Below are 23,209 nucleotides of genomic sequence, written 5' to 3'. Positions count from 1 at the left end.
GCAGTAGGTTCAGAAATGATACATTGGGAATTAAATGCTATAACTGTACATACCGTTTAGTAGTCGAGTCAGAAAGCTGACATTTTGGCCCACTTCAGACACAATTCCTTTGTGAATAGATCTATAATTGCAAACAGATTTTAAAGGATGCGTCGCTTTAACCTTATGTGTGAAGTCATATCAGTTTATGTTCTGCTGGAAATCTTTCTTTAAAGTCTCAATTAAAAAAAAGTTTCACCATTTTAATCTTTATTGTCTGCTGGCCTTTCTTGCCAAGGTCTTATTGTCACAGTATGTCAATCACGGTTGAATTATTACACGTGTTTTTTGCAAAGATAAATACATTTCATTTAAGTTAGTCGTCACCTACTAGGCAGATATTAGACAGAAAAAAGCTATTCACAGGAAAATCAACAACATACATTACAAATAGTGAACTTCAGTGTTAACATACTTCATTTGAGCAGCGCCTGCTTGAATTTAAAGCAGAGATTTCTGGTTCGCTGCCAAATCCTTTGGTTTTAATATGAAGTAATTACGACAGAATGACCCCACAGACAGCGTTGGAGGGTCAAGTGACTGTCAAACATTTTGTTCTCTGGTGAATATAATCAGTAATTCAGGAGTTTGCTCTTAAGCGACGACAGCGCCAGAAGAACACAATCCTTCATCTGAATCTCTTCCTGATGTGGACACCTGCTGCTCATAATGTGCTGCTCTCCAGTTTCAGATCAACCTTCATTTTCTGTTTCTCCATGACTGCCTCCAACTCTGTGGCTCTTCGGGCGTCCTGTAGGATGAACATTAAGATATGAACATACTGTGCGGTAATACAAAGATCTAAGAAAGTAACCATAGTACTCAAATTTTGTCATAAACTTCAATAAAAACAGGGACATAATGCTTTCAGTGGCTGAAATTCAGTCATGGCTTTTGTTTTTTGGTGTACCACGCCAACGTTTCCAGTAGCACCATCTGGCTGCCCCTGCGTGAAAGACGGCCAGCTTTAAAGAAGCCATCATTTTTGCTTTAATTTACCTCCAGCAGTGCTTTCTGCACAGTTAGCTGGCTGTACACTCTGGCGCCCTCATCTGGAATCACAGCGCGGAGCTCCTCTTTGTTGAGGGAGAAGAGCTGAGCGCCTGTCAGCACTCCCAAACATGTCACCGTCCTGAGGCACAGAAAAACACAGATGACTCCAAAGTCAGAATCTGGACATTTGAAACTCTCCTGCAGCTGCTGCACTGAAAGTTCTTCCCTCCCTTTGCGTTATACCTATCCAACCTTAACCAGAAAAATGTGCTTTAAAACAGGAAATCATGGTTTATCGGTGTTAAAGCAAGGAGCTCATGGCATGTTGACCTTTTAGCAAATAAATGACATTGTACTGGCAGCACTCCCACTGTGTAAACTGCTCTGCAGTCAGCTGATGTAACATCACTCACGGTTCGCTGAAGCCCTTCCCTCTGAGCCACTCGGCTACTTCCTCCTGAGGAGAGTGGTAGTCAAGAGGAACAGAGGTGTCCGAGGAGCGAGGGATGACCAGAGGTTTGTTCAGGCCCGTCTTTCCATTGGTCAGCCTCTGGAGCAGCTCGTCATTCACCAACATGACTGAAAAGATTCAAAGATGCAGAAAGGAAAAAAAAAGCTACATGTCTCAGTGGATCACACAACAGCTGGACTTCAAACAGCTGAAGATAATGTGTTTTTCTATTTTTTGTCAAACTTACATGTAACTCAATGTGCACCTCCTACACAACACATATGGTACCTTTGTTATCTGTGTCCTCTGAAGCTCCTATATGTTGGCTGTATGCTGGTAAGCTGTGTGGGCGCTGCGGGGAGCGAGGTGGGGCATTGGGTGGAGCAGGGGGGCTGGGTGGGACTGCAGAGAAAGTCCTGGCAAGAGGTGGAGGAGCTGGAGCCTGCAGGAATGTCAAGTGGAGAGAAAACAACACTGCAATTCACTCCAAGAGAGCACAGGTGAGAGCATACCTCTGTGCTGGTGTGATTCGTGTGGGCATGCATGTGCACGTGTTTTTTGGGGCTTACGCTGGGGGGCTTGCTGGCGACGGGGCTGTCGATGTGAGCCATGGGTTCCAGGATGTTGAAGGGAACGAATCCCACCTGGTTGAAGCGGTTGCGACACTTCCACCAGCGCTTGGATGATTCAATCACCTGTCAGACAGAGCAGACATCCGTACCGATAAGCTGTCAAACCCTGACTGGATGATGGGTTCCTGAATGCACCATGAGCACTCTTACTGTGTGTTTTTTACGCGAACTGCTTGACTCCATTACCTCGAGTGTCTCCCCCTGCTGCACTGAAAGCTCACTGCTGTTCCTGGCTATGAAGTCGTAGGAGCAGCTGTAGACTCTCTCAGACTCCGGTGGGAGCGTGCTGCCATCTCTGAGAGGAAAAGCAGACAGACTCTTACTCACGCAGCCTGGACTAAATAGTAGCAGCGAAGTGATCTGCTTGTTGTAGATGACCTACGTTTCACTGGTGATGCCGCTGTCCGGGGGTCCGACTGGCTGAGGTGGTTGCTGCTGCTGTGGGTGAAAAGCAGGTGGACAGTCATAAACATGCAGCACACATGAGCAGAAAAACAGAAGGGATGGAGGTGGTTGCTAAAATAAAAGACTCAAAAGTCTGAGTTTAGGCAGTTTCCTCTTTTATGAGTAAGATTTCAGAAGAAAAATTAAATCCTGCATTTCATATAGTTTTTAGCACTTGTACATGACATTTATGCATTTTTTATTCCCTGCTCCTCCTCCTGTGCTGTACTTTTACACACATATTTTGACTGCTCCTCTTGTCTCTTCTGACGCACGATGGAATGGAAATAACGTACATCGCACGCAGGTATTCCATACCTCTGGTTTTACTCGGGTGTCCTCATGTTTGTGCTGTGACTCAACTGGATCCTCCCAAACCTGCCCGTCGGCCCTCAAGGCTTCCGGCTTCCAACCATCCAGGAAGACGGGGGTGTACGGAGCTACAGGCCCTCTGAGCTGAGAGCTGAGGGAGCACACAGTCATCTCATTGCTGCACTTGGCTTTTACTTTACAGTGTGAGCAAAACTATGAACTATGATTGCGGTTAAACAGAGTTCCATCCAGTCTTTGGAAGCTAATACCATAGCTGAAATTCTGGTTTTAAACCAGTAGCCCCAATTTTGCGGCAATGCTAAATATCTTCATACTGGACCATTTTCAAGCCTGAGAAATCCCTCTGAAATATGTGTTGAATGTGGCCAGCGTGATTATATTATTGGCTGGGTGGAAAGATTTATTACAAATTCCCCAATAAAATTTTAAGGCAATGAGCAGATCTTTAAAAAACAATAAATCACATGAAAGTTCACTTTTTAGGTTTCCATGCAGATGCAGAGCTGTGAGAAATTTCTATCGTATGAGAGCTGAATGAGCGGCCAATTGCATAATTATACCTGACAAAATGTATTTCATGCTACTTAAAAAAAAAAAACAGCTACTCTGTCTGATCCTGTGGTTGCTGGCACTGACCGTGGGAGTGTCCAGTTGGGACCCAGAGACGTCCACAGCTGCCTCTCCTCCTCGTTCAGGCTGCCTTGTAGCAGAGCGATGGCAGAGCTGGTCATGGCGGGGCTGGACACTGAGGCTGCCATTGCTGGTCCCCCTGTTGTTTTCACCATCTGCACACACACGCACAGTGAAGTGAAGTAGACTATATTTGTATTGATAGCAAGTTTGTACATATTTGATTATTAACGATTAAGCTAAACACACGCTGTTTTTCTTCTGTTACAGCGCCAACACTCAAAGCATATGAGGTTGTGTGCTGCCATTCATGTGTGCCCTTCAACACAGATCAAACACTCCCGTTCCACCCTTTGATTCTCTTGATGAGGTGAGATTCATGTTTGAATAGAAGAGGCCGGGCACCAAACATCGACAGAGACACACCTGAAACTCCATGTTTGATGCTCCACGTTATCTGAATTTGAATTGCTGCATTATTGTTGTGGCCTGTGGACGTGAGAGCTCCTCGAGCCGTGAAGTAAAGCAGATAAACGCTATTAGAACTAATATTTTTGCCATATTTTTGAAATCTGATGGCACTTGTTTTTAAGGAAAGTCACTGAGGAGCCGTCTCTCACAGCTGGCATACACCAGCAGTCAGGGGACAGTCCAGTTCACGTCCAAACTTAATGCTTTTGACCTAGAACTCCTGCCAGCATTCAAACTCTGCCACACAAACCAGATCAAACAAATGCTGCATTTATCAAGTGTTCAAGCAGGCCAGCACGCAGGGAGCTGCCTTGTGTCAATACTCAGCGGAACATGTAGTTTCTGTCTGAATTATTCAGCTACGCTGACGACTTTCCATTATTTTGACAGGACACACTCCGAGCTCAGCTAAGGGACAAACATAGCGCCTACTAATCTCAGATAAATCATTTAAAAAGCATCTATTACATAACTTAATTACTCTGGCGGTCTCTACATCTTTATCCTCTGTTCATCTTCCCCCAAATAGTACATGATCTGACATCATGAGACACAAACTAGATTTATTTTAAGGTGCTGGTCATGTCCGACCCCTGGCTTTGTGCTGCTGGAAAAGACGAGGCCTCATGTTTACAGGAATAGCAGCAACAGGTGTTTCCTCCACGAGCCAGGCTGGTGGAGACTGAGAAGTTCCAACTCTCACTCACCATGTCCAGAGGTTTGAATATGTGGTGCACGAGCTCCTCTGACGAGGGATTGGAGATGGTTGATTTCAGACGGGCCTGTAAAGAAACAGATAGAGGGGGTTTACAACGCGGCACAGAAGGTAACCATGAGAAATGACATGGGATCTGGATGAATGCACACCAGCAGACTGAAGCTATATTTCAATTTCTGGAAGATGTCGATGAACTCCTCCTCTGGTGGAGGACGGGCCTTCAAGGTGAGCAAATCTTCTGTTGTTTGGAAATGGCGACATGGAAAATACGAGAAAAAATAGGTCACCCATGGTGTTATCAGTCCTCATAGCTGTGCTGTTTCAACCTGAAGGCACGTTCTTGTGTGAAAGTTTCTCTTTTTACCTTCAGCACTTTGCTTTTTACTTCTCTTCTTTTTCTTCTTCCTCTGGTTCAGCACCGTCGCAGCCTCTGCAGTCTGCTGCAGCTTGGCCATGAAGCTCTCGATGTCATCGAAACAGTGATTGAGGATCCCCTGAGGGAGGGAGAACGCAGTTTGTTATGCAGTTCGGATGGGAATGACAGCCCGAGGTGACTGAACGGGCTCAAAAAGAGGCGATGAGGAGGCGTACCACTTCTCTCTCCGCTCGCAGGAAAGAGATGTCGGGCCCGCCGTTCACGCCGTTTGCTGTCGCAGAAGAGAAGAGAGGATTCAGTCGATCCATTTTCCTTCATGGCCCCAGCCTTTGCTGCCTTTCCTGCCCCCATTTACCCTTGAACCCCACCCCCCTTACACACACACAAAGCAATCTCTGTGCACCTACATACCTCTCACTTCTCTCTTTCCCTTCGTCTTACCTTCTCAACATGTCAAATTCTTTTGCAGCATTCACATGAAAGCAAAGCTCTTTGTCTTACCTCTGAGTCCTGGGTAAGGTGGAGGGTTGGCGGGTGGGGGGTTCGGAGCATGTGGGATGGGGGGGCTCGGGATTTCGTAAGGGTCGATCATCTCTCCACTCTGAGGAAGCCTAAAGGACAAGAGGAGACATTCATTGCTGTGACACTCTCTCCACAGGCAATGCTGATGGTGGCGGCGCCACAGGAAACACCCTTCAGCCTCTTGAAGACGCCCATTCAAAATCAACATATTTGTTTGCTCATCCTCATTCTGGACAAAGCCTTGGGGACATCTTTGATCAGTGGACCCAGTCAGACAACACGATCCTCTATCAACAGACATAATGCGATGCCTCTGAAATTCAACCCTGCAGCCCTCATTCCACCATGAAAGCATCCAGTAAACAGTCTGACTGTGCTTTCTCATGGCTTCAGCCTTCAGAGCCTTACACACCACGCTGCGCTTCAGTCCAAATCCTCCGTTACAACAAATCAACCAGCAGTAAAACAGTTTTAAACGCCAAAAAGACAAGATCACTGTAGGTGAAAACTTTTGCATGTTTTCCTGCCCTATGCAAATACCTCAGAGCGCTGATTCAGCCTTTTATTGAATCAGCACCTAGACCCAGCCTCACCACATGTGTCTGTCCTTCACTCGTCCTCTTAAAAAGAACTTTTTTTCCAAAGCAGGTAATCCGTTCAGGCGCCAAACCTGCACACCGGCGTCGTCCCTCCTCTGCTCCCTCTCTGCTCTCTGTCACAATGGCCTTGTTTTCGCTGTCACACCTTCTTAAGTTATGTGGAAACCGGTAAAACGAGTCTCTCTCTCTCTCGCTCTCTCTCAGCTGTTTACACTGTCCTCTCTGTCTCTCGCCCTCTCTCTCGTTCTCTCAGACAGGTGGATGGGGGCAGTGGAAAATAAAACATAATGGCAGTAAAACAAATAATTAAATGGGAAATTGGTCTGAATTATCTATGTCTGCCTTTTTGTTCGGCTGCTTGTCTGTCATTATTTGGCTGTCCATCAACCTCCTCTCATATAATATGACTGCAAATACACTCACATACACACAGAGACACATTTTCTTCCATTGAGACATGGAAATTGAGCATAAAAAAGCTAGAATTTCATAAGGAACTAACATCAAGTTCATGCTTTGTTCAAGAAAGCCATTCTGAAGTGTTTTGTATGCTTGTGACCATGACATTCACTGTACCTGAGGGCGTCAGCGAGCTTCTTACTCCTACTGCTGGCAGAACCTGAAACTGCATGCGCGATGTCGTCACAGATTTGCTCGGCCTGAAAGAACAAGTCTGGAAGTGGCATCACTTGTAAAACCAGAACTGGGCAGACGATTCAAAGCTGACGCACTGAGTCACACAGACAGGCTGGGAAGCTCACTCCAGTCTGATTACTCACCTTCACGGTTTCGCAGTTAAAGAAGTGGATGTCCGGCTTCTTCTGATCTGCACTTTGGCAGACCAGCAGGAGGAGGGATGGGAAGTGTTTTTCTGTGTTGATGGCGTCGCAGCGGTAGATGGATTTGAAACTGTAAACCTCCAGCTCGTCCTGCATGAGCAGATCAAAGGTCATGATGTGTGCAAATATGAATGACTGGCAGTAAATCTGAGTTTCATCAGGCCCTGCTGACCAGCAGGTGCCAGTTCTCACCTGGCTCTGTATGTCTCGGAGATGAATGGCCTGCCCTCCGACATCCAGGTACATCTGCTGACTCCAGAGCTTTTTGCTCTGCGCCAGGAAGGAGAGACGTGACTGGGCTTCCTCCACGCTCTGCACGTCTCCATCCTGGAGTGAGAACGTCAGCAGGTGCTGCAAGTAAAAGGATGAGGAAGTGAGGGGAAATGCATCTTAAATGACCGCTTGAGGAAAACGGTTGTGTTAAGGCGAGACATGTAGCGGAGAGGACTTACGTTAACGACATATCTTGAGAAGTTTGTCATCCTTCGGCTGCTGAGTCAGCTGCTCTGGAGTGAAATGACATTTAAGTTAGAGCAGCTTTCGATGAATATGCCGCCGGAGAGAGGGGATCAGACTTTTTAGGTGGGGCTTCAAAGGGTGTAGTCAAAGGGACCTTTGCTCTACTCACAGATGTTTGACAATCCTGGTGCTGCTGGTGTTGTGTTACAGGCAGGCAGCAGTTTAATTGATCGAGGTTTTTCCCTAAACTAAAAAGTCTTCACCAGTCCCTGCGAAAGCAACTCCTTCATTGAAGTTTTCCCTTTCTCTCTTTGAGTTTACGTCAACCTGTGCCTCTCTCTGCTTCAGTAACCTGGGATTACACTGTGTGTGTGTGTGTGTGTGTGTGTGCGAGTGAGTGGCCCAACCAGTCTGACGACAGTACAGTATATCTCAGCATTCAATCACTCTGCTCCTCAGTGACCATCTGTACTGGGACCACTGGTATCAAGGGAGCCAATGCCCAGTATCACTTACGCTCCTTCACACCTCATTGAAAATCATTTGTATTCATCTCACTGGTCCATACAGTCAGTCCCACACTGGTGCTGTACTTGTATATGATACAGCCTTTCAAAATAAAAGTCTCAGTGCAGTGAAGTTTGTGTACACTATTCTGAAGTGAAAATATAATACAGATGTGTAATGAATTCTTATATCAGCACTTAATGTGTACGATAAAAAACGTCAGTGAGAAATCGACCTCAGCACACTGCTGATAAAACACTTATCAGCCATCTGGAGCATTATGTTATGATGGACTGTATGTACTCTCCATAGTTCACATCTATTTTCTAATACATTTTGAGAAGGAAAGGGTCATGTATTGGGCTTAATTTTGCCAAATACTAATCCTGTGTTGCAATAGCAACATGAGCCATTATTCATTTAAGGGTACAGATAATTTTTGATCCATTAAATTCAGATTAGAGGCTTCAAATGCATCACACGGACAAAAAAAATCTTGAATGTAGCTTGACAGATTACTACACATCACCTGTGACATAAAAAATATCAAACAAGCTGTGACAAAATGTCCTTCAGGGCAGTTTCTGATTCCTGGTTACTGAACATGTTAAATGTTACAAGCTCTGACAACTACTGATGAGTGGAAATTGATGTTTGGTCGACTTACCAGGCTTGATCGGCTTCCAGTGCTTTACTCCGTGTGTTAACAGCTGTGTAGGTGTGTTTGCAGTGACAGTCAAACCTGTCCTGTGTCCCAGCGTACCTGCAGGTTTCTCACTCTGCTCACTTTGGTACTGAAAGCTTTTAAAGAACAGATTTGTGCGCAGCCCCGCCCAGTCTACCACTCCACCTTAGAGATAAAAATATTGACTCAGGTTCTCACCTGTTGGGACACAGGGGGGGAAATTGTGCAAGGCTGCAGCTATTTGCAAAACGGAGGTCATGGCTTCTGTATTTCCTCTTGGAATTTGGGATTTTTTGCAGCCTTGGGTGAGTTTCCACCCTAAATTTAAAGACTTATCCATGATGGATAATTAATAGGCTGATGCCAGTATTTTTAGTCTTAGCCTAATATACTGTATTAAAATTGGATGACCTTTAAGCAAACAAAATACATATTTAGCATTTACTGTTGGAAAATAAAAGAAAGTATAATTGCAACAGCTGTTGTGTCTGCAGACACGCATGCAGATTTCAGCAAGTTGCTCATCGTTGCAACCTTGGAAATAAAACACCTTCAAAGGGAACACACACATTAGGTTTTGGGGGAGACGTAGGGGCGTCTATGAAGACGTGAAGTTGAAAAAACGGGGAAGTGTAGTGTCACATTTCATAACAGTCCCGAGCTGGAGGTGGACAAGTCACCATTTTATCCACCAATAGAGGAGATAGGAGGAGTCAGGTGAAGTGGCAGCAAGCGAGGCTACCACTTGACTTTGGTTTGAGGACATATGGGATAATTTCTTTTCCAGGATCTCAGCTGTTTGATACCACAAGGTATTTACCAGTTACTAACAAGTACATGGCGTTGTTTCCAGGCGCAGAGTTTACTGTTGTCAACCAGTTTGCAATCGCAGTAGACTTGTGTGTTTTATTTGCCTCCAAAACAGGCATAGCTACGTGGCATGCAGCGTGCGTGCGTGCGTGCGTGTGTGTGTGTGTGTGTGTGTGTGTGTGTGTGTGTGTGTGTGACTATGCAGTGCGATCCAGAGTAATGTCAGCGCACAGGTCAGCCCGAATTATGAGAAGTACAGCGAATCCTGTGGGACTCATAATCTGAAATTTTCCAGAATCTGAGCATTCATGTCGTTTCTTCCTCCGTCTGTTCAAAGGACACGAAATGATCCCAGCCTCATCGAAAACGAAAACTATTGCATCAGCTTATCCTTTTTTCTTCTCTCTCCCCCCCAAACTAAAGATAACTAAAACAGAGAGGGGGTGTTTGTTAGTAAGAAACAAAATCTGCCTCTGGTGAGGTGGAGAAAGTGAAAATGTGCCACGTGTTAATGTGTGTGGTAATTTAGTAATCGTGGATCAAAGAAGATCAAATGATAAAAAAAAATATTCTACCAAATTTGTCAACCTTTTTATTTAGAATTATGTCCTGTCAGTAGCAGACAAGCACTGTTAGGGGTCTCCACTCCCGCTTTTAAACTGTGCGTTTAACCTGGCATCATACAGCCACGCGTGTTGGAAGATAAACTCCTAAGAGGATCGACGCTGAGGCTTATGCTGCGTTCACGGCTTCTTATACATGTGTGAGAGCCATGGGGACTCAACCGTGTAGCTCCTTCAAGTGCAGTTGAACGTTGCAAACAAATGTCGAGTTGGGCCTTATTTCTAAAATGTCAGCAACTCCATCAACGCTTTCATTACAAAATTACAGCAGTGGATGGAAGTAACAGGAAAAGAGCAGGAAAAACAGAGAAAAGCACACACACAAATACACACATACGTACATTTGTATATTTAACTATGTATATTTGACTTTCAATACAGTCTAGATGTTTTATACAAAAGGACGATGGTTTTATTCGACTTATGTCTTGCTTTGCATTGAATTAACCAGCAGTATATAAATCATGATGTGATAATGAGTACTTTTAATTACTGATAACATTTTACAACCAGGAATAAGTCTCATTTAGGTTTATTGCATTCACAATAGTCAAAACAGAGCTTATTGGAGCGTCAACGTGGGCTGCAGTGACTGGCCATACGCCAACTACATGATACACCTTTGAAACGATCAAGTTTAGCATGAAATGTACTTGGTTAGCTTTAGGAAAAGATCTCGGGATGTGTGTGTCGGTACTGAAGTGGGTCTGCCGTGTAGTGGTTGGACTACAGTTAGACCCCTCTTCTGTGCGCCTTTGTGACAATGGTGACCAGATTTCCGACAGGCTTGGAATGCACCATCGTAGTAGCTGAGGAGGGGCTCGTTGAGTTGCATCACTCAGGAGGAAACAGCTCTCAGCCCCGCCGATAAACTACGAGGAAGCAGTGTGGTAGCGGTATAGTAGCAGATGGTAACCACCGCGTAGTATTTGTTTTTGTATGCGTCTGTAGAGTTAAATGTCGGCGTTAAAGTATCTCGTATGTTCAATTTATTTTGAGAGGTAAAAAGAGGAGAAATCTGAGCTCGTGCCGTGGTTGACAGTGAGGGTGCAAACGCAGATGCCCCACGTGCTCGTTTGCTATTAACCGACCGAGGAACAAACTAAAACCGTCGAGATTCTCCGGTTTTGACCATCTCCAGCTTCTCTTCTACCTCTTCGTCGACGACATTAGCCGGTGACCAGGTCAGTGTCGTATATCGGGAGTGTGTATATGTGTTCACAGCCCAGACAAAGACAGATTTACTTTAACACTGGAGCTGACCCGGGTTGTTTAACTTCAGTTGGCGCGAGAACTAAGCTAGCGTCGACATTATTCCTTATATCTGAAGATGGTATGAATATTTGTAAGGACTTTAGTGCTGTCAGTAATGCTAAGTATATGAGGAGAGGTGTTTATTGGACCCATCTAGTCTAATCGGGCATTGTTACTTCGTTAAGGTGTGATTCACCGCCTGGATACCTGGATGATTTTATCTCAAAAAGTCCTGCCGCCATTGATGTAAAATGAGCATAAAGGTGAATGAACAGCGCCCCAAAACAATTCAATAAACACGAAAAATGAAGACTTTCTTACATGAATGTGGGGTATATTGCAGGGCTATTGAACTAGACAGCATCAGTTTTAAATAGGTGTACCTAATAAATTGGCTACTGAGTGTGTTCGTTCACACACACACACACACACACACACACACACACACACACACACACAAACACACACTCACACCACAAGAGTAATCCAGTGAAATGATGCTGTAATTGTTTGCAGGAGTCAGAGTAATAAGTGTGTTTGTGGTACACCACAAGTAAAGACCACAAATGACTGGATATGCAGCATCCCTGAAACAACTGTTCAGCGGCAGTCCTCATAAATCCAACATCATCCGTGTTGACCATCAGTGATAATCAGTCTTACTTCATCGTTGCAGTGGCTGTGTACTATTTCACATTTGATGCATTTTTTTCATGTGTCTTAGATGGAGAAGCAGCCTTTGCCAAATGACGATGACAAGACAGGAGCCGCAGAGTCAGAGATTGAAGGCTACGCTGCTGAGCAGAGCCAGCCGGACTCATCTGAGCCTGCCGCCCGGGCGGGATGGAACAGCAAATTGGAGTATTTTTTGGCTCAGGTGGGATTCAGCGTCGGGCTCGGAAACGTCTGGCGTTTTCCATATTTGTGCCATCAAAATGGGGGAGGTGAGTGCTTATTGACATCAAAAGTTTGGGTCCTGTGGGTCCCACCAGACCAAACACAAGTGTTGTGCATGCCTTTAAATCTGAGCACTATCAGTAAATCAGTACAGTATTTAACATATTGTTTAGATGTATAAACTATCTGTAGACAAACTAAACTCAACACTGCTGCTCTGAGGTCTGATGATGACCATCTGGCTGTTGTCTGTTGCCAGGGAAACAACATAAACTTTATGGAAAAATACAGACCATAACGGCTGTTTATGAAACAGTTGAGGTGCTGTCTTTGCATTTTCATAAGCTAAAAAAGCTTAATATGTCTTTATTTACCCTGAAGGATGGATAAGACATATTTTTAAGAACATTGTGTTGGAGGTGGCAGTAATCACACGTACGTCTCCTTCACAGTATCAAATTATGGTGCTCATTTACTAACCGAGTGCTGGTCGCCTCGTCTCCTCAGGAGCTTTTCTCTTCCTGTACGTGCTGCTGATGCTGGTTGTGGGAATTCCCTTGTTCTTCCTGGAGCTGGCAGCCGGTCAGGCCATCCGCCAGGGCAGCATCGGAGTGTGGAAGTACATCTCCCCCAGGCTGGCAGGGATTGGCTACTCCAGCTGTGTGGTAAGAAACTGATTGGTTAATGCTCTACAAACCTTCTAATTTGTGTTAGCACTCAGTATATGATGTTGCATGGATTTCAGCAGGTGTCATTTTGTCTTGTATGTTTCTGCTTCACTCAGTAATGTTCTGAAACGGTCTGTTATTAATTTAAGTGTTTGGACAGAGAGCTAAGATGAATATGTTAAATGACAGATGTTAAATTACCCTTGAAAACATCCAATTTTCTTAATAGCCTGATTATCCGGTTCTCAAACGTCCTCAGGTGTGTTTCTTTGTGGCTCTCTACTACAACGTGATCCTTGCATGGAGTCTTTTCTATCTTGGGAACTCCTTCCAGTACCCTTTACCCTGGGAACAGTGTCCAAAAGAGGGGAACGTAACAGGTAAGCACACAGCATTAAGGCTCAAACTGAGACATGAGCAGTTCCTAAATTGTAAAAGCATCAGCTGTGCAACTCATGACTTATCTTTCTTTCTCTTTACATCAGTTAGAGAGTGTGAAATGAGCTCCCCCACATCGTATTTCTGGTACCGCAAGGCTTTGGACACCACAGACTCCATTGACGACACAGGCTCTTTCAACCCTTACATTGTCTGCTGTCTGCTGGCGGCCTGGACCATTGTGTGCCTGGGAATGTTTAAGGGTATCAAGACCTCTGTCAAGGTAACTGTGTGATCTGTTGTGGCTTTTAAAGTGTTGATTTTGCTGTCAAGGACGCTGAGTCGTTAAAAGAAGTGGCATTTTTTGTGACAAGAATGTGTAGAGAAGCCTTTTCTTACTGAAAAACACGGACTGAAGGGCAAAATCTTGTGCTACACTGTTTGGACATTCCCAGTCTGCTCAAATCCCAGTCATGTGTTGGGCTTAGTTTTCAGGGTTTGCTGTGCGTGATGGCGTCTCTGGAATGTCTGATCTTAGTGTTTGAGGAAGTGAAGCCCCTCCACTTCGAGTGGCAACATCCAGATGTTGTGTTTAAGTATTGGAGGAAGTTTTGTAAATGTAATTTTATTTTTAATATTGTGTGTTTTCCCCTCACACATATCAGCCAATTTTAATGTACAACAAAGCTTGTACAAGTTCTACAAACATGCTGTGTCAGGTGTGAAAATGATTATTTACTGTATTTATGTTAAATCTAACATCAGAGGGGAGGGTTTATCACACTCTGGCTGACATCAGGGGTGTTGGGCAATTACTACCTTAAGCACCTGGCGTCTCGATTACAGGGGCCATATGTTCAGTGTATAACAGGCTTAACACTTGAGATTAGATGAAACCTCAGTTGTCTCTGTGGGGAATGTGGATTGAGGAAGGGACTAACTAAAAGACGGTTTTCTTAAGCACGTCAGTGTTTTCCGTAGCGTAAGTGTTGTCTCTTGAAAATATTTGAAATACTACATGACCCTATTTATAGCAGGCTGTGTCTTAGCTCAACATTTTAATTCTACTAAATTTACTCTACTTAGTTGGGATGATGTGTAAAGAGATAAATAAAAACAGAATGCAGTCATTTATGGACAAAGCTCTCAAGGATGCCCCTTTAATACCAATCATGATACTTTCACCTGTCACCAATGAACCTGTTCATTCCATTCCACTTCTTTCCGAGTCTTTAGTTGCTCCTTTCCCAACTTGTTTGAAACATGCTGCTGCTGTCAAATTCAGAATAAGTATATATTTACAAAAATCTATGAAAACATTAAATATATATTGTTTTTGTACCATCACATTCTGTTTTGTTGTATGTTTTCATCACATCGTCTTACCCTGCCTCTGTCTGTTATGTCTGTTTCTCTCCCTGTATGAGTCTGCTCTATTGACTTTCCTCATCAGCAGTATGTTTTATTAAGTTGCCCAAAAACTCAGTGTGAGTTTTCAGTTTTGTCCTCAAAGAGTTCTGTTTTCACAACAGCATGTGAGCCACATGTGGAGGAGCCTTGTTTTTAATGACGTCACCTGTAGAGAAGTCTGTGTCGGAAAACACGGTAGAGGGCTCTGTGTGTTATCGATTGTGTGAGCGGGTAAGGAAGGGCTGAACGAATCAATGTGCTGTGCGGAGCTCTACAGTGAAATATATTTTAACCATTTTAAAGAGTAAAAAAAAAAAGAATGAAATAAGATCAATATACGGCAGTCAATGTTCATATTGAGGCCGGCCGCCGCAAATAAATCAGTGTGTGAAACACTGCATATTGAATGTAACTAAGCAATTGAGTGCAGCCTACTAACAAGAAAAATGGAAATCTGTAGTGCATTTATTGCTGTAAATAATTTGCAAAAAAAGAGACGGAGCGAACTGAGGAGTTGTGCCTTTAAAGCCAAAGTGCCTGTGCACACAGACAAATAACTGAGTGACTGCCAGCTTGTTAATGCGATCATTGTTTCTCATTTCCTAGGTGATGTATTTCTCCTCCATCTTCCCCTACGTGGTGCTGTTCTGCTTCCTCGTCCGAGGCCTCCTGCTGGACGGGGCCTTCGAGGGAATCACCTACATGTTCTACCCCAAGGTATCTGCAGACGATATGTCCGGTTGAGCGTAGAGAAGAGATGCACATAAGAATATTTGCCTGACACACCTGTCGTTCTCTCTACGCATTTGTAGGTGGAAATTTGGGCAGATGTACAGGTGTGGCGGCAGGCAGCAACACAGGTCTTCTTTGCCTTAGGCCTCGGCTTTGGGTCCATTATCGCCTACTCCTCTTACAACCCCAAGAACAACAACTGCCACCGTGATGCCTTCACTGTCTCCACTATAAACTTTCTCACATCTGTGCTGGCCACTCTGGTGGTGTTTGCTGTGCTCGGCTTCCGCGCCAAAGAAAAGGTCATGGAATGTATCATCAGGTATGTTTGATTACAGGATAAACGTTGAGTGATGCATCAGAACTTAAAATCTTAAAATCACTAGTATATAAATATCTCTTTGTCCCTGACAAGAGTTCAGACTATGGTATGCCTTGTTGCATCAGCCGTATGTTTAAAGTGATATTTTCTTTTGTCTTTTCCCAGTAATATGAAGGAGTTATCAGTCCAGCTTCGCAATGGTGATGTGGACAAAAACCTGATTCCAGGCTTCGACTATTCTAATCCCAGTTCTGTGTCCGTAGAGGACTACAGCAGTTGGTTTAAACAGTATGGAAATAATGTCCCTGGCAATTTAACAGACTGTGACCTGGAGAAAGAGATGCAGAAGGTAAAGACTGCCAGTGTGCCGTCATGGGTTTTTGGTGTATTTGGTGTGCTGAACATGAAATCTGAAGCGGTCTTGTTTGTGTTCAGGGTGTGGAGGGCACAGGCCTCGCTTTTATTGCCTTCACAGAGGCCATGTCACTCCTGCCCGGCAGCCCTTTCTGGTCAGCGTTGTTCTTCCTCATGCTGCTCAACTTAGGACTCAGCACCATGTTCGGCACCATGGAGGGCATCCTCGCTCCACTCACTGACCGCTTCAAAACTCTGGCCAACAACAAGACCAAATTCACAAGTAAACTCCCGTTTGCCTCTTAAGTGTTATTTCAAAATAAAGTCTTCCATGACTACCCCAGTACTGCCAACAGTCCATCAGCTGATTTCACAGAGGGAGTGAAATTAGTACATTTATCTCTTTAAAGAAGCTTTGTTTCATCCTAACACATCTGTTCTGTTTTCATGTCGCTGCAGTTTTCAGCTGCATCGTTGGCTTTCTGATTGGCCTGCTCTTCACCCAGCGTTGTGGGAACTACTTTGTGACGATGTTTGATGATTACTCTGCCACCTTGCCCCTCATCATCGTGGTGGTTTTTGAGACCTTCAGTGTGTCGTGGCTGTATGGAGCTGACAGGTGAGGTCTTAAATCTTAATCCCATGCCCACTCTTCTCTTTCATATGCAACAATGTGTCATTTCTGAAAGTTTACCACTCTGTGTGTCTGAAGATTCCTGGATGACATCGAGGCAATGCTGGGCTGGCGTCCCAGTGTCATTTACAAGTACCTGTGGAAATACATCTGCCTGCTCGCTATGCTGGGTCTGCTGGGAGCCACCATCATCCGCATGTTCATCAAACACCCCACTTATATGGCGTGGAACCTTGAGACGGTAGGTAGACTTATATTAAGAGAAAACAGCGATTTGAAATGGTGGATTTCTGGATTTCAAGTTGTTCTTGAGTGATGAATTTGATTCCCTTTTTTATCAGGCGTCTGAGGAGTACCTGGAGTACCCCGGCTGGGCTCTGGCCGTTTTGGCCCTGCTGATCATATTTGCCATGATGCCCGTCCCAGTTGCCTTTATCCATGCTGTCCTGAAGGACCGAACAAAGCAAACATCCAGAGATACAGAGATTGGTCAGTACCGCATTGTTAACACTGACGACAAGTGTGACACCCCAATGACTGACATGTCAGAGCTCGACCAAAGAAGTGGGACCACCGCTTCCTTTTCCTGAGCACTGGGCGTGATGGTGCACAGTGGGGACTGACTGACAATATGTAGTAAAGGTTTCACTCTCACAGCTGTTCATACAGCTGTGGCACAGACAGCAGTGTGTGGCAAAAGATTTCTTATTTTAATATTTAAAAACTTTTTCAATTGTTTTTACTTAAATTAAGTCCAAACATATCCAGATGTAATGTATTTTTTGAAAAAAAAAATACGACTGGTCCAACTAGTAAAACATTTAAAACGTGTGGGACATGAAACATATGGAACAAATAAGTTATTGCTGGGTTGAAACCAGGAGGTCGAATTTCCGTTGTTGCAGAGTTGCAGAAACAATCGGCCTCAGTCATCAACTGTTCTTCAGAGGACATTTCCTCTGAATACACACTTATACAGACATTCACCAGTTTTTTCTTATTCAGGATTTGTTCTTCGTTAAATCTGACTTTTCTTCGGACCTTTAAGAAAAAAAGACTTGGTGAATGAGGTGAAATGTTTTTGTTTTCAGTATAAGCCATAGACATCACATCAGGTTCCTGCTCTGTGTGTTTTTTTTTTTTTTTTAAGCATTACGAGTTCACTTATCTGTTGTCTGTGAAATATCCTACATTTTACAGCTTTTTTTCACTTTTGCAGTCTTTGTGTGAGATGCTCCTCTCCATTTGAAGAACCCACACATGCCATTTTGACTATGAATGTCCTAAAAGTTTGTCAGTTTTTAAAAACCAACAAGCTTTGGCTCCTCTTTTTTTGTTGAGGACAGAATTCCAGCTCATCACTGATCAAAGTCTCGTCTGCATTGATTTACAGTGAATGAGACAGTTGTTTTAGGCTGGGCTTTAGATTGTGAGTTATGATTTGAGTCACAACAAACAAGTTGTGTGTGAATTAACATCGGTTTTGATGAAATTATGAGACTGTTACATCAGGAAACTACATACAACTATTGGTACAGTATTAATGCCATTCACGACACAGAAGCCATCTAACGTGTGTTTACAGCTCAAAAAAGTCACTACAGTTTGCTTTTATACTGTGAATATACTGTATGTTTGCAGGCGTATTGTGGAGCCACACAGTTCATACTACATGTGTGTTTACCTTCTCCGTTGAAACCAACCTGAAATCCATCAGCTGATGTACAGTGTTTGAGCGTATGGCTTTGGGCTTTGTCTGATGGGGATTTTAACATCATTGTTTTCTTTTTGTTGGTTAAAAAAACCGAGTCAAACATGTAAGTTTCCATCATCCGGTCATGTTGAATTCTGTGATGTCAGGCAACAAAACCTGTGTATTAAAGGGCATAAAACCATGAACCACGCAGTGTTGTGGAGCACACAGGAACGAGGACTTAGCAGTTTCATTTCTGCTGAACCGACTTGTAAAGTGATGACATGACTTCCTATTTGTAATGTAAATATTCACATAGCACAGGGCTTCACACATTGTTTTGTGTTTTTAAAGCTTGGGTTTAGGAGAAAACAAGTTGCATTCGTTTAAACAGGCAGGACAAAGTACCACACAGGTACTCATTTACTTCAGATTTTACGAGGATGTAAATTAAAGTGTTTATTTTGTAAAGTAGTGTTTTTGTTTGTTTGTTTTTTAGAATTAATTACTCGGTCATGTCTTGCTTTTGTAGCCATTTTTCTGAAGTTTTTCTATTTGATCAAAATGAACCACCCTTAAACACTGTTGGATGTTTGTACAAACAGTAAGTGCCTTTAATGAGGCTGATTGAACAAGATGCATTGAAACAAAAGCATTTCAACATGTTTTAAAAAGACCATTCTTCTGTCAGATTCACTTTTGAATAATGTATGTGTATAAAATGAATTTCTGAGAAAATGTAATATAATGCCATTACAATGTAATATATTTTTGCTATTCTATTATTTCTTTCCTTTCTGCACTACAGTGTATTGAAATAATGTTTGAAACGGAGCTTCAGCTTGCAGTTTAAATGTTGCTTGGACTGTTTCCTGACATGATCTTAAGTATTTACTTGTTAAATGGTTTTCTACATTTACTTGTTTAGAAATTGAATTTGAGGAAGTTTGTCTGTTTCCTTTCAAAATAAGGGCTCTGAATCTGAATGCAATTTTGTTTTGCTTATATGAATTAGTTGTACAAAGGAAATACTTGATTAAAACTTTGTGCTAATACAAATGAGTCCTTCTGCATCCAACCTTTTTGGTAGAAATGTGTAATATGCATGTGATATGTCTAAGCTTTCAAGGTATGTACAGTATGGCTGGCAGGTGACTGTAAGCAGGGAGTAGGGAGTAGCTCACACAGCTACTCCCTCAGATGGTGACATTTCTTTCCATTACTTACTTTGGAAAACACAGTGCTCACAGTTTCATGGTCTTTCTTGCACTCAGTGATTATATAACTTAAAACTGTGGAGATGCTGGCAGCGTTCGACGGTGTAAAGAGTAGTTCAGTCGTGTTCTCCACCAAAACACTCGCTGTGTGCCGCTGCTCATCTGCACCGTTATCAGCCTGGGAAACATTGAGGCATATCAAGACTTGTGCCAGAATAAACATCTGGACCGCTGCATGCGAGGGCAACATGAAGATTGGCTTTTCTTACTGAAACTCAATCTGTCTGATGGGTAAACGTTTTTAAGTCTTCCCAGCGTTGACTGACTCTGTAGATTTCAGTTTGTAAAAGTCTGGCAGCTCATATCTGCAGAGTAAGTGCAGGTGGGCTGACACATGATAGCTGAGGCTGACCTGCTGTAGCTTTCAAAACACTGTTGTGACTGTTAGACGCAGCGAACAGTGAGCACATCTCTGTGGTCTTCCCTCATATCTGTCAGTCCTTGAGCAGATGGAGCCGACTTGCCAGGCCGTGCTGGGTGCAGACAATGGGAACGGAAAACACTGGCCTTATAGGAATGTGTTCAAAGCGGCCAGCTCAGAGGACCAAATGTCAGACTGATGGTGACTAAGGTACCCTTCAGATTAAAAAAATATATATCTGTTCAAACTACAAATTCAAGGTCAAAGCTTACAAAATGTGTGCCAGAGTAGAACTTTGCCATAAGTATTCTATCAGTTTATTTTTCATAAGACTGTTTTGTCTGTCTCAAAGTAGCACTAAGGTGTTTTCTAAACGTGCATGGTGGTGTGCAAGAGTACTCACAGGTGTCCCCGTGGATATATCAGGCATCTGGGGAGGCCAGTTGTCTTGGATGCAGTCTCACTTCAGTCATCCAGAGAGGCAGAGAGGACAGGACCAACACCTGCCAGAGAGACACACGACGTCCTCGCTTCGACCTCAGGTAAACGCAATTGATAAGATCCATTTAAAATGATGCTTTTGTGCTTAACTCTGTGTGTGTGTGTGTGTGTGTGTGTGTGTGTGTGTGTGTGTGTGTGTGTGTGTGTGTGTGTGTGTTTGTGTAGAAGAGGGAGCTTGTTAAATATTGTCAGAGGCCTGTGATTATGAGCAAGCTATGCAGCATAAAAAAACAACTGTGATATTGTTGTGACTGTTACTGAGCTACATGGCTACGTATTTGAAGCCGTGGAACTCCCTAGCCTGTTAGCATCCAGGAGAAAGCATGTACATACTAAACTCAAAATAAGTCTTCCTTACCACAAATTGTGCAGATGATGCTTTTGCAAGCATCTCTTCACCTGCAGGTGTACCGGTGGACGACCCACATGGCGAGCCTGGCAGCTCTCTGCCTGCTGCTGGTGTTTCCACTGAGCAGCTCCCAGAGCACCCTGCAGTCTGGGCAGGAGATCGGTGCCCATCAGGGCCCAGCAGCACCTCCTCCACCACCACCACCCATAGGGGACCTGCTCAGAAAAGAGGAAACCACTCACTTAAATGCAAAGCGAACGTGTAAGTGTACTGCAAAGAAATGTTGTTCAGTGGAACTGCAAATATCCAACCTGCACCTCGTTCAAGTCAGCATTTGGCTAAATAACTCATAATAACTCATTTTGAGCAGGATTTGAGTGTGAAACCTCTCCCTCTGATGGTCTTCGTCATGTGTTTGTGCCTCCACAGATGCTCACGCAGACAAAGATAATGCCAAAGGGGCTCTGTTTATCGCTGCCGCCCTGGGAACCTGCGCTCTGATGGCAGCAGTGTACTGTATCTACAACAAGTTCTACACCAAACAGCAGTACCTGCACACCGAACTTAACGATGACTCAGGTGGAATAATAACTTCTTATTAGACTATTAAACTGAGTATTGATTTAGAGCCTGCGTTGCCTGCAGGGACTGAGCCGCTAACCTGTCTGGGCATGCCTTTTGTTTGCCTGTTTGAACATGTAAACATACGCATATCTCATAGCCAACACAACAAAGTGGCACCACAACAAAGACGACTGTCAACTGAAACCAAACTGACAACTATAAGCGTAGAAGCTTCTCACAGAGTGACAAAATGAGGCTAAAGATTGAAATAGCAACCGTCTCGTCATGAGCAGACACAAAGCGAGAGATTTCCATCCAGAGGAAAGTGGACTCATCAACATCCGATCTTTCTCCTCTCTCGTCTCTTGGGTGCTGTTTGTTGTAAAGCATCACAGGCCGGCTGGGTTATCAAACACGAGCGTGCAGTGTTGTATTTAGGGATGTGCAACGTGACTTCTATGAAGCACTTCCTGCTTGCTGCCATTTGGAGCCACTGATAAATTTTACATGGTGCAACTTTAATGCAAGAAATACAACAGCAAATGTGTATGGATGGTAGATGTTAGATATAAACACCATTAAGTTCAATTAATGCTGCTTTCTGTTCTGTCCTGTGAGCTAATGTCCATTACAGAAAATAATACAGATTTCAAGTGAAGTTTTGTACGTCTCTGCAGATTTAACCACAGACCCCATGGACCCTCCCCCTGTGTTTTTCCACGCCTCTGCTGGCTCCAGTGCGGCAGACGTGCGACGAGCCGGTTACGGCTCACTCTCCGACACTCCATCCATCATCTCTGTGCCACCCAGCCTGTCTCCTCCTCTCTCTGCCATGCCCTTCCCTCCCCTCTTCGTCTCCTCTCACTCCCTGAGAACTATATCAGCAAAGGATCTGGAGAAGAGCTGCATCTGATACTGAACGTCTGAGTTAGCAGTGTGACACTCTCAGTAGTTGTTTTCAGCATGTTCTTCACCACATACACACACACACACACACGTTTTCATTCTTTGCAGGCAATTTTGGCTAAAACAAAAACATTGCATCGATTTCAAACCCGAGGAGCAGGTTTGCACGTGCAGCCCCACTCAAACGAGGTGCTCTGAACAATAAGAAAATGCAGAAGAAACTATGTCAGCAACATTTGGGGATAGAATATAGAGGAGTCTGCTGTGATGTGCTAGCTGAAGTATCTCGTCCACCTGCTGCACCTGCCACTTACCATTGTTAACCCTGAAACACCTGACTTGACCTTCCGCTGCCTCTAACCACCACCAAATCTGCTCTAAACCCTCTCCCGTGCATCACGACCACACTGCATGTCTGAAACGTAGTCATGTGAGCCGTATGTTTGGATGGCTATGATAAACTAGATCTTTCCTGCACTTTATCTACTACCACCCATCCTTAGATCAGTAGTCATCCAGTATCAGAAGAAATAAACTGTCCACTGATGAAAGAAATGTTGTCTTGCTCATTTCTGCTTTTTATAGTCGATAATTAGTCCCGTGCTATACCTGACCAAGAGGCAAATGGATGTGATGTGCAGTCACTAAGCTAATTTCTTGTTATTTTCATCAAAGCAGCAGTTCAGTAGCTCAGGATCCTTTTTCACAGCACACACTTTGACTCGTCATAGTTTCATAGTATTTATTCATTTCATCATGTGCACCTGTGCCTCTCCTA

The 23,209-nt window shown here is 43.8% G+C and overlaps 2 protein-coding genes across 2 annotated transcripts; one reads left to right on the top strand and one right to left on the bottom strand.

Annotated features, from left to right (window-relative positions):
• Positions 1 to 57: 57 nt before the first annotated feature.
• LOC139349893 (epidermal growth factor receptor kinase substrate 8-like protein 1) lies at positions 58 to 8,773 on the bottom strand. The gene is made up of 19 exons (XM_070990936.1): positions 8,681 to 8,773; positions 7,500 to 7,553; positions 7,240 to 7,398; positions 6,988 to 7,137; positions 6,785 to 6,867; positions 5,589 to 5,698; positions 5,303 to 5,358; positions 5,076 to 5,205; positions 4,861 to 4,949; positions 4,701 to 4,775; positions 3,529 to 3,677; positions 2,878 to 3,022; positions 2,498 to 2,553; positions 2,302 to 2,410; positions 2,053 to 2,178; positions 1,772 to 1,925; positions 1,446 to 1,611; positions 1,039 to 1,171; positions 58 to 790 (listed from the first exon to the last, which is right to left on the bottom strand). The coding sequence occupies exons 2-19, from the start codon at positions 7,527 to 7,529 to the stop codon at positions 704 to 706; spliced, it is 2,007 nt and encodes a 668-aa protein (XP_070847037.1). The 5' UTR covers positions 7,530 to 7,553; positions 8,681 to 8,773; the 3' UTR covers positions 58 to 703.
• A 2,194-nt stretch (positions 8,774 to 10,967) lies between these two features.
• On the top strand, positions 10,968 to 19,535 carry LOC139349899 (sodium-dependent neutral amino acid transporter B(0)AT2-like). Its single transcript, XM_070990944.1, has 12 exons — positions 10,968 to 11,315; positions 12,110 to 12,329; positions 12,790 to 12,947; positions 13,210 to 13,330; positions 13,436 to 13,611; positions 15,345 to 15,455; positions 15,551 to 15,792; positions 15,958 to 16,141; positions 16,228 to 16,429; positions 16,606 to 16,765; positions 16,859 to 17,021; positions 17,122 to 19,535. Exons 2-12 carry the CDS (start codon positions 12,110 to 12,112, stop codon positions 17,368 to 17,370), a joined length of 1,986 nt encoding a protein of 661 aa, XP_070847045.1. The 5' UTR covers positions 10,968 to 11,315; the 3' UTR covers positions 17,371 to 19,535.
• Positions 19,536 to 23,209: the final 3,674 nt, after the last annotated feature.

This window comes from Chaetodon trifascialis, chromosome 21 (genome assembly GCF_039877785.1).
Source record: "Chaetodon trifascialis isolate fChaTrf1 chromosome 21, fChaTrf1.hap1, whole genome shotgun sequence".
Classification (NCBI taxonomy): Eukaryota; Metazoa; Chordata; class Actinopteri; order Chaetodontiformes; family Chaetodontidae; genus Chaetodon; species Chaetodon trifascialis.
The sequence above is the reverse complement of the archived record's forward strand: the minus strand, read 5'-3'. Positions and strand labels throughout refer to the sequence as shown.